General features: G+C 39.4%; 1 protein-coding gene across 2 annotated transcripts in view; it reads left to right on the top strand.

The window, feature by feature from the left end:
* The first annotated feature begins 4,360 nt into the window (after positions 1–4,360).
* The window catches only part of CCNI (cyclin I), a 34,384-nt gene continuing 26,945 nt past the window's right edge, over positions 4,361–11,799 (top strand). Inside the window, exons 1-2 of one of the 2 annotated variants that reach the window (XM_037147056.2) lie at positions 4,361–4,884; positions 10,918–11,074. In XM_037147056.2, coding sequence (XP_037002951.1) covers positions 10,961–11,074 — 114 coding nt within the window. In that variant the 5' untranslated portion in view covers positions 4,361–4,884; positions 10,918–10,960. Of the gene's footprint in view, positions 4,885–5,431; positions 5,444–10,917; positions 11,075–11,799 lie in introns of both variants that reach the window. The other variant, XM_037147059.2, reaches the window with a different exon arrangement.

The following is an 11,799-nucleotide window of genomic DNA, read 5'->3' as shown; positions in this document are numbered from 1 at the left end:
CCTCCTTTCCAATTTGTATGCATTTTATTTCCTTTTCTTGTCTGATTGCTGTGGCTAGAAGAATGTCCATATTTTTTGTTAGGACAACAACAGGAACTTGTTCCTTACCACCTATTAATTACTTATAATTATACTTATAATATTACAGATTATATAGTGACTGGCAATCTCACAGACAATAAGACAGTTTTAATAAACCTAAATTTCAATAAAGGATAAGCATATAATGAAGTGAGAGCTCTTAAATGTTCCTGGATACATTGTAATTGTTTCAATCCCTCTGCTAAGCAATTTGGCAAATTGGTAGTCATTAAAATCCTTAAAATTGGACTCCTGGCCAAGATGAAGGCATAGGTAGATACACTTTGCTTCCTCGAACAACCAAAAAAAAAACAACAAAAAATAAAACAACCAGAACTGCCAGAAAATTGAATTATACGGAAGTCCAACAACCAAGGAGTTAAAGAAGAAACATTAATTCAGCCTGGTAGGAAGGGTGGAGACTGGCAGCCAGGGTGGAAAGGATGGATGGCAAGGCAGTAGCTGGAAGACTAGGCAGTCCCACATTTGCATGTGGATAAGCCAAGAGAAGCAACTGGAGAGCAAGACTTACTACACAACCCAGGGTTCCAGCTTGGGGTAATAAAGCTTCAAAGCGTCTGGTGTAAAAACCTGTGAGAGTTGCAGCAGCAGGCAAACTCCCAGCCTCATGGGAGAGTTTGTTGGACAGACCCATGAATTCCTAGAACATAAAAAACCTATCCACCTGGGAATTAGCACCAGAAGGGCCCAATTAGCTTGGGAGTAAAGAGGAAAGTAACTCAGAGTAGGATGAGAGCTGAGCAAGCTACATTGTGCCTTCTCTGACCCTTCCTCCACATACAGCACTACATTGCAATGATGTGAGTTGCCCCACCCTGGCAAATACAAGGGCTCCACCCCTTACAACATAACAGGTGCACTGAGACAAAGAAATATTGCCCAAATGAAAGAATAGATCAAAACTCCAGAAAAGGAACTAAGCAACAAGCAGACAGCTAACCCATCAGATGCAGAGTTCAAAACACTGGCAATCAGGTTGCTCACAGAAATGATTGAGTATGGTCGCAAAACAGGAAGAAGTGAAGGCTACTCAAAGTGAAATAAAGAGAAATATACAGAGAACCAACAGTGAAGGGAAGGAAACTAGGACTCAAATCAAAGATTTGGGCCAGAAGGAAGAAATAAACATTCGAGGAGAACAGAATGAAGAAACAAGAATTCAAAAAAATGAGGAGAGGCTGAGGAACCTCTGGGACAACTTTAAACATTTCAACATTCAAATCACAGGGGTGCCAGAAGGAGAAGAGGAAGAGCAAGAAATTGAAAACTTATTTGAAAAAATAATGAAGGAGACCTTCCCTAATCTGGCAAAGGAACTAGAACTTCCAGGAAGTCCAGGAAGCTCAGAGAGTCCCAAAGAAATTGGATCCAAGGAGGAACACACCAAGACATATCATAGTTACATTACCCAAGATTAAAGATAAAGAGAAAATCTTAAAAGCAGCAAGAGAAAAGGAGACAGTTACTTACAAAGGAGTTCCCATTAGACTATCAGCTGATTTCTCAAAAGAAACCTTACAGGCAAGAAGAGGTTGGAAAGAAAGAAGTATTCAAGGTCATGAAAATCAAGAACCTGCAACCTAGATTACTCTATCCAGCAAAGCTATCATGTAGAATGGAAGGGCAGATAAAGTGCTTCCCAGATAAGGTCAAGTTAAAGGAGTTCCCATGGACACGAAATTTAGCTGGGGGATGCTAGAGGGAGGGGGATAAAGGGGAGAAAAATAATGGGACAACTGTAATAGCATAATCAACAAAATATACTTAAAAATTAAATGCAAATACCTGGTCTCCAAAAGAAAAAAAAAACACCCTTAAAACTATAAATACCACTGGATCCAGAAATAATCCAAAAAGGTTTTATGTGAAGATGTAAATTGTATTCTTCTTGTTTTTTTCCTTCATTTTGGGGGGTAAAATCATTATTGATATATAATTGACATCTCATACAATTCACCCATTTAAAGTGTACAACTCAATGTTATAATACATTCAGAATCATGCAACTATCACCACAATCGATCAAAGGCCATTTTCTTCAAAAAGAAATATATCGCCCTTTAGCATTATTCCCCATCCCATTTCCATCCCCAATCCTAAGTACTTACCTACTTCCTGTCACTACAGATTTGCCTATTCTGAACATTTCATAGGAATGGAATCCTTATGCTAAATAACAGAAGCCAGTCACAAAAGAATGCATATTATATGTTTTCAAGGGTCATCCATATTACATCATGTGTCAGTACCTCCTTTTTATGGTCAAGTAATATTCCATTGTATATACATATACTATATTTAACACTACAGTCACCAGCTGGCTGACATTTGTGTTGTTTCACCTTTTGACTATTATGAATAATGCTGTTGTGAACATTTATGTTCAAGTTTTTATGTGGACATATTTTCATTTCTCTTGGCTACATACCTAGGAGTATAATTTACACTATTCTTATCACAGTTAAAATCATGGTCAAACAATGCAATTATGTTACACTCAGAGGCATTATGCATAAATGCTACATTCCCAAGAGAATTATGCAGAAAAAGCTTGGCTCTAGAGAAGGAAATCCACATTGATAGGAAAAAGGCTACACAAAGTGAAAAAAGCAGGACACGACCCACTTAAAATCCTTCCTGGGTTTCCCATTCCCTGCTGTGTCCTATGGCCCTATGCACCTCAGCTCTCTTCCCCTCAAATTCTCTGAGGGCCAGTTATATACTACCTTTCAGAGATTTTTTAGGCTGTCAGTTTCTGAGCCTTTGCATGTTTCCTCTATCACTCTGTTGCCACTTCTTCACCCAGTGGCTTCACGTCTTATCTTAAATGTCACTTCCTCAAAGAAACCTTCTCTAATATCCCTAAATAGGCTAGGGTTATGTAGTTCCACCAGCAGCTTGCAATTTTCCATCTTAATACTTTTGATACTTGTAATCGTTTATCCAAGTCAGTAATCAAATACTGTGAGCCTTTTACATGCAAAGATATAGAGTGAAACAAAAATATGGAGAATCCTTGCCATGCAAGATCTTACATTGTACAGAGGGAATACAATGTACATAAATCAATATACTGGGTAATTTTAGATAATGATAATTAGCTCAGTGTTTATTCTCTGGATTGTAAACACCATTTAGGCAGGAGCCATTATTTATCTCTCTCGGTTATTTCCAGTTTGGTAGAGCTTAGCACTGAGTCTGGCCGGCTGAATAAGCAAAACGCATTTTTTCCCATGACTTAAAATTGACATATAGACGTGAAAAACACAAGGAGACTGCTTCTGCAAATAACTGACTTTTTTTTCTTTTTCTGTTTCAAAACTTCTGTAATTCTACATATTTTTATCACCAAAACAATTAAAAGATGAGCAAAAATTACTCTAGGTAAGTAAAAGAACCCCCAAATAAAACACATTTATATGTCACCACACACTCGTTAAACACCTGGGAATAAAACCTAGTCTGAAATACTCAGATGTGTTGGTTAAGTGAATACAATTTCCTTGGCGCATTACCAAGCACGTTCTCGGCCTTCAGCTGTATAATTCACCATTTTAAATTGGCCTTAAGCAAAAAGGTGCTTAAGGACAGAAGCCCTCAAATGTCCTGATGTCTAAAGTGCTTTAGAATGTCCCTCCACCCAGGATGTGGCAGCAAAGAAAACACTGCAATTCCATTTACACCTCAATGATAAGGGAACACAATTTTTTGCGAGATCAACAAAGAATATAATACTTTTCCACAACGCATCACCTGCCCCTTCCCAATACATATTCTTCTACCAGTCCCAGAAACAAGTTAGCTCGGATCAATCCAGAGAGCTCCAGGTTGGGCCAGAGAAGCATCCCAACAGTACCCCACCCCCAAGCGGTGCCCTCAGCCGCTTCTTTCTTACACGAGACGCATGCGCAGCGCACTCTCCAGACACCCTTCGCCAGGTCTAGGCCCGCTGAAGAAGGGCTCTGACGTCATCGTGCGGTGGTTCACGGACCCTTCCGCTCTCCTAGGGCAAACAAGTCCGCGCAACTTGGATTTTCTTAGCCCACAAAAAAAATTTTTTCCCCTTCTAGTTAACCACAGTGCCTTTCCAACGGCAGTTTTCTCCCCGATTTCTCTCCGTGTGTTTGTTGGACCGCAAAACCCAGGGGGAGGAAAAGGGGGGTTAACGTGAGACTATTTCACCCTTGTTTACAAGGGTAGAGCTACACTCGGAATCGGTCCGCGAGGGCGGAGCCGAGGAAGCCGGCACCTCTTTCCACCCCCTCCCTCCCTTGCCTTCCCCGCGAGCGGACGCAGCAGCGCCTCTGTCTCGCCTTTTCTTATTTTCCCCCTTCCCCTTCTTTTTTTTTCTTTTTCTTTTTCCCCTTTCCTCCCTTTCACCATTTCCCCTCGGAGGCGCTTCCCCCGGGCAGGGGCAGAGCCGGTCTCATCCCCCGCCTCTCCCCGACCCCCGCCGCCCTATGGAGAGAGGGAGCCCCCTCCCCACCCGGGCACAAGCGGCGGTTGGAGGAGCCAGACCGGCGGTGGCAGCCTCAGGTCCAGGATCGTCATGGAACTAATTCGCTGACCGACCCACGGCAGCAGCCGTGTGTCCTGCTCGAGTGGCAGTGCCCGCGCCCCCCGGCACGGTTTCCCCTCTTCTCCCTCCTCAGTCCGCTTGGTCTTCGTCTCACGCGCCCCGTCGCCGCGCGCTGAGGAAAATGAGGTGGTAGCGGGCCCCGGATGACCCCGCGTCACCACTGTGAGGCCTACAGCTCTGCCAGGGAGGAGGAAGAGGAGAAGGTGAGCGGGCAGGGCCGGGGCTCGACAAGTCTCCGCGACCGCGCTGGCGCGAGCGAGCAACGCACAGGAAAGCCCCCGTAGCCGCCCGCTCCCGGGCACCACCTCCCCCACCACCAGTGGGGGAAGGACTTCGCCAGTCCTCCCCCAGCCACATCCATCCACCCCTACTACATCCCCCCCTCCCTCGGTCCGTCCGCCTTCGCCTCCGCTTCCACAGGGGCCCTCCGCGAGAACAGCTCGGCACCTGCCCAGTTTGCTAACAGCTCTTCTCTATACCCTTTCGGGCCATTTTTGTCCGTCGCCGAGTAACTTTTTTTGTAGGAATTGCAGGTTGTCTACTCTGTAATGCATTTTCTAGGCTCTACAAGCCTGTGTAATACACAAAGAAGGGGACACACTCCCACCGTTAGACTTCAACGCTCCTGTGGGAGCCAAAGAAAGATGATTTACATTGCAAAGCGATGTGAATGCCAAATGAATGGGGCGGACCGCCGAGGCTGCGGGAACTCGGTGAAGGGGAACGTCACCCAGGGTGTGGGTGGGGGAGATTGAAGAGGAGGTGAGATTTGAGTTGCATCCTGAAGAGCGAATAAAAATAGCGAAGTTTTGAAAAAAGGAAAGAAGGGCCTCTGCTGAGCTCAAGGTTCCACTGCAGATCATTTTGGCCGGACTTGAGAATTGGGTAGCAAAATAGTGGAAGGTATCTATCTCTCCGGAAGCAGGATGGAATCAGACTGACACTGAACGCTAAGCTCAAGTATTTAGCCTTTCTTATGTTATTGGGGAGTCACTCAACATTTGAGCAGCAGTGTGTGACCTTAGGGTGTTAATAACAACACTTGTTGAGGCATATTATCAGACAGTTATTCTAAGTGGTTTGCAACTTACTGAATTCTTGAGGCAGGTTTCATTGAGTGTCATTTCACAGATGAGGAAAACTGAAGCTCGATGAAATAAAGTAATTTCTTCCTTAAATGGCACAGCTAGAACCTGGTGGCCAGAGTTCAAACCCGAGCATTCTGAGAATACGTTGAATAGTTTCTCTCTCTGTTGAAAAGGTTAACAGTAATGTTATCTGCTTCCAGTTTTCCAGGTCATTTGTGGTAGATGAAGTAGAAGGGAATGGATAAATACCAATAAGTTAAGAGAGAATGGACGAGATCTAGATTCACTAATCTGGGACCAGCAGGATGAGAGATAATGAGTTTCTGGACCAGGAAAATCTTAATATTGATGAAGAGCAGACCAGTAGAATTAACATGTGTTGGGAGGTAAAGTAGAGTGGCATCCTAGTGGGTTAGAATGGAACTCGCAAACGTTTTTTGGTCACATTGGAAGCTGAGAGTGTGTATACTCTCTGATTGTTTATTCTGATTGTGTAATATTTTAAAGATGAAAAGTATTCAATCTCTGCATGTTTCTTTATCTTTAAAGTGAGCTTAATACCTACTTCATAAGGTTGTGTTAGGATTAAATCAGTTAATATGGCATAATACTTAGAAGAATACTGACCAGGTAGCACTCACTGCTTTTACCTGTTAATCATTTAGCAAGTGTAAGCTATTGTTTATTAAGTTATAGTGCTCAACTCTGAATGCCATCACGGAACTTATGGTTAGTAGGAGAGACAAGTCTGCAAATAATTATCACAGCAATTAAATGCAAAAGTAGAGTTATGTCCAAGTAGGGGTATAGGAAGGCAGTGTTCCAGTCACAGATTGATGCAAGTGTACACTCAGTAGGAAGGGGAGTGTGAGCTACAGAAGGACATTTCAAGTTAAAAGAAGAGAGTGTGGAAAGACATGGAGATTGGGAAAGAGCATCCTGTTTTAGAATTGCAAGTATTACATATAGTTCATTATTAAGTTAGGGGCATAAAGCCAAGGAAGTAATATTAGGAAGTAAAACCCAATAATGAGGTTCTTGTATTAATAAATTCATATTTAGAAGAGGAACATAAGATCCAGAAATCAGCACCAATACAGAATTATTAATAGTGTTGATGTTATAATAATAGTAAGCATAATAATTCCATATTAATGAAGTTCTGTTTAGCCATCACCATGCAGTAGTTTCCCTTAGATGAGTGGGAGGCCCTTTATATAGATTTGTAATATAGTTTATGCTGTATAATAAGGACTTTATAAACTTCACTCAGACATTAAGCTATTTGATAAACCTGAAAGAAGCAGAAGTAGAGATTTAAAGAATGGGAGACGTGTGAAAGAAGCTATTCATAAAGTTAGAGGTGTGTGGAGTATGCCAACCAAAATACTGTCTTTTTGTTTTTCAGTTCCTAGAGACTTTTCTACCTGAGCATTCAAAATTCTGGCTGTATCCAAACGTGGGCATAAAATAATGTTTTAAGTGTTCTTATTTTATTTCTTAGCAGGGTTCATTATTAATCTGATTCAAATAATCTGTTTTACATATTAGAAAATAGGCCCTGATTGACTTGGTTTGTTGAGCATTGTCCTGCAAAGTGAAGGGTCCCTGGTTTGATAACCGTTTGGGTGGGAGCATTCCTGGTCAGGGTACATCCCTGGGTTGCAGCCTGGGCCTATGTGGAAGGCAACCAATGGACGTTTCACACATTGATGTTTTTCTCTCTCTCTCTCCCCCCTCCCCCTCTCTCTAAAAATAAATAAATAAATTTAAAAAAAGAAAATAGGTTGTATTCTGCCAGTAAAAGAAGAAAAACTCAAGCCAATGCTTAATGTGTCATATTTTTATTTATTTTTTTAAGATTTTATTTATTTATTTTTAGAGGGGAAGGAGAGAGGGAGAAATACATCAGTGTGTGGTTGCCTCTAATGCATCCCCTGCTGGGAACTGACTGGCCTGTAGGGGACTGGCCTGCGACCCAGGCATGTGCCCTGACTGGGAATCAAACCGCAATCCTCTGGTTTGCAGACCTGTGACAATGTGTCATATTATGCCTTACTAGAGACTTAAAAATGGAATGTAAGTAATAGCCTGATAAGTACTTCCATAAATTGTCTTTTACATCTTATAAGTAATTTCAAAATGAAACCCTTCACCAGGATTCACCTATTAACATTTTACCTTATTTGGTTTATCATTTGTCATCCCTGTCCCCCCACCAGATGTATGTATAAATTTCATGATGGCCCCTTACTCCTAAATTTTGTAGTGTGCATTTCTTAAGGCTAGGGATATTCTCTTAGAGAATCACAGTAAAGTTATAAGCTTTAATACATTTAACATTGTTACATTTACTTTAGTCTACTGCCCATGTTCCCATTATGTCAATTGACCCAATAATGACATTGTTAGTATTTATCTCTCTTCCAGTACAGGATCCATTCTAAGGTCAGATACTGCAATCTGATTTTTCTATAGACTCATTTAATCAGGAACATCCCCACAGGTGTCGTCCATTCTTTCTTTCACTTGCATATTTGTATCTTTTTTTTTTAAGTTTAAGAAATTCAAACTTTTTTCCTTTTACTTTGTTGACATCCTAGTGTGAGCAAAGAATGATTTCTTTTTCTTCTCCTGATGTGATGTATTATGTTAATTGATTTCTGAATATTAAACCAACTTCACATTCCTGGGCTAAGTCACATTTGGTTATGGTGTATAATCTTTTTTACAGTGGGAGATTCAGTTTGCTTGTTTTTTGTTGTTGTTGAGTTCTGTGTGTATTTAGAAAAGATACTGATCTATAGTTTTTTAGTGCTATATGTTGTTTTTGGTTCTGGTAGTAGGGTGATAACTGGCCTCATAAAATGAGTTGAGAAGTACTCTTTTTGCAAGAGTAGATGAATAATTTGTATTAATTTTTCTGTAAATGTTTAGTAGAATTGACTAGTGAAGCCATTTTGGCATAGGCTTTTCCTTAGCAGTAGTTTGTTTATTCATTTTGTTTCTTGTTATATGGCTAGTCAGCCCTTCTGTTACTTAAGTGATTTTTGATAGTTTGTGGTTCTAGTATTTGTTTCATCCAAATTGTTCACTTTATTGGTATACAGTTTATAAAATTCTTTTATTTTTTAAAAAATTCTATAGCATAGGTAGTCATGTCTTTGCTTTCTTTCTGCTTTTAGTGCTTTATCCTTTGTTTTTTCTTGGTCAGTGTAACTAAAGATTTGCTAATTTTAATGACCTTTTCAAAGAACTACCTTTTGGTTGCATTGATTCTATTTTATTTTTCTGTTCTGTACTTTTTCATTTCCACTCTAATATTCTTTCCTTCTGGCTTTCGTTAGTTATAGTTTACTATACTTTTTCCAGTGTCTTAGGGTAGAAGGTTATGGTATTGATTTGAGATTGTCTTTAATATAGCATTTACAAGAATTAATTTGTCTCTAAGCACCACTTTCATTGCATCCCATAAGTTTTTTTATGTTAGGTAGTCTTTTTCATTCATCTGAAAGTATTTTCGAATTTTACTTGTGATGTCTATTAAAAAAGTTGTTAAAAGCATCTAAATATCTGAAAGTGTTACTGAGGACCTAAATTGTAGGTAATTGGAAAACAGGAATCTTGAACCTGATCTTATCGCTATGTAAAGTACTGTGGTATTCTCTTACATTTACGTTTCTTGCATAACCTTTTTTTTTTCTGGTTTACTTTCTCAGTTGCTTACCTTTCATTATATCTTTTCACGTTTCTCCAACAATCTTTCTCTTTTTTTTTTTTTTTAGAATTTTATTTATTTTTAGAGAGAGGGTAAGAGGGAGAGAAATAAACATCGATGTGCGAGAGATACACATCAACCAGTTGTTTCTTGCACTGCCCTTGGTATGCCCCAAGTCCAGGACCTGGCCTGAGAACCCAGGCGTGTGTCTCAGTGGGGAATCAGACCAGTGATCTTCCGGTTTACAGACTGGCACTCAATCCACTGAGCCATACCAGCCAGGGATTCAGCAATTCTCGGTTAAATTTTTTATACCTAGTTATCTCTCAGATGTATAGTTTCCCTCTTTTTAAAACTTTTTTTAGGCATCTCTCTTGGACTTTGATTTGCCCTGCACTGATCATGTATTGGCTTTTCAGACTTGTTGCTCATTTGGACTGCCAGTCACTTTACTGTTGAGTTTTCTAATCAACGCTGTCCAGTAGAATTTGTTGCCTTGATAGACATGTTCCCTTTCTGTATTATCCAATGCAGTATTTGTTAGTTACTTGTAGTTATTGAGCATGTGAAATGGGGCTAGACTGAGGAGTTGTATCTAATTTAAATATCCACATGTGAGGTTAGTAGACACTGTATTGGAAGCTCAATGGAATATAGTTTCATATTGCCTTTTTATACTATATGTACATATTTTTGAACCATGAAAAAAATCAAAACTAATTGTTTTAAAATGAAAAAAGTTTCATATTTAAGGTGATGGTTTCATGCTGATTAAGTGAGAATAGGTGGGATTTAACATGGTTGTTGTAACTTTTTTTAATGAAAAAGGTTGGCAACCCTTACCTGATTAGATTTTTAACATGAATATTTGGGACATATACTAAGAATTCCTAGTATAAAAAGCTCATAACTTTAGATTGTCTGACACAGTTTGACAGTTATAATCTATTTTGATTAAGGTCCAGTGGTTTTTGTCAGTTATAAGACCATGTTTTTATTCTTTATAACTGTGTTTCCAATTTAAAGTGAGAATGTTTTGATAACTATCACCGTAATATTTTTAAAGTTGTTTTTATTGATTTATTTATTTTTAGAGAGAGGGGAAGGTAGGGGGAGAGAGAGGGAGAGAAACATAGATTGGTTACTTGTTGCACACCCCATACTGGGGACCTGGTTGCAAGGCACTTGCTCTAGCTGGGAATTAAACTGGTAACCCTTTGGTTTTGCAGGCCCATGCTTAATCCTCTGAGCCATGCCAGCCAGGGCAACATTTTAATATGTGATATTTTCAAAAGCTATAAAAGCTTATACTGCCTCATAACAATCTTATTTTGTTATATGAATTGCTTAATAAGAGCCAGCATACTTATACATCGCTATACTTATTCTGTAATTACATAAACAGCCTTGTTTTATATTTGATTTTATAGGTAGCTACATCAAGCTGGGAGGCAGGCAGATCCAAAGGATATCATGAAGTTTCCAGGGCCTTTGGAAAACCAGAGATTGTCTTTCCTTTTGGAAAAGGCAATCTCTAGAGAAGCCCAGATGTGGAAAGTAAATGTGCCGAAAATGCCTACAAACCAGGTAATGATTTTTCTCCTCACTGTAGATAGATGACTTTTATTAGAAATAAGTCTACTATTGTCCTATATTAGTATCTTGACATGAATTGGAGAAATATGTACCAGTGAGGGGTATGCTGTGTTTTTTATTTGAGAAACATCTTATTTTATTGTGAAACAAAATAAGAATGAACTGGTTTTGTTTGCTTGCTTGTGTTGCTTGCTTGTGTTTGTATCTGAGTTATAGCTTTAGAAAGATAGGTACGTGTGTTTTCTTTCCTCGTAGTCAATACTAATAGTAGTAAACTGCCATTATTTCTAGATTATAGTTAGCCATTGTCTTCAGGTAACAAAAAATTGCTCTATATTTCTTGAATATTATGAGGAATTCAAGTAAACTGCTAAGGTAATATTGGAAGCTTCTAGGGAGAGAGCCAGCTGACCTCTAAATTACTGTTTGTTTTGTGCCCTTTTAAAAAATTCTGTAATTTCATCATATAATTACATTAGCTGTTTTTTTTCTACAAACAACTATGAAGTTTATTCACTTGAAAAGCTTACTGTATAAAATGTCATACACATCTTTTTACCCCTAGTAACTAGTATCGTGTTTGGGATAAAGAATAATGGCCAAGAATATTTTGATATGTGTACATTAATGAATAGCAAATATCTGAGTTCTTTCTGTGTTGTTTTGGTTCATTTTTTCCCCCTTTATCCCCCTCTACCTTGTACTCCCCTTCCTCC

This window comes from Artibeus jamaicensis, unplaced genomic scaffold (assembly GCF_021234435.1).
Source record: "Artibeus jamaicensis isolate MK-2021 breed Jamaican fruit bat unplaced genomic scaffold, CSHL_Jam_final scaffold_1031, whole genome shotgun sequence".
Taxonomy (NCBI): domain Eukaryota; kingdom Metazoa; phylum Chordata; class Mammalia; order Chiroptera; family Phyllostomidae; genus Artibeus; species Artibeus jamaicensis.
Note: the sequence above shows the minus strand (reverse complement) of the source record. Positions and strands in the feature narration are given on the sequence as shown.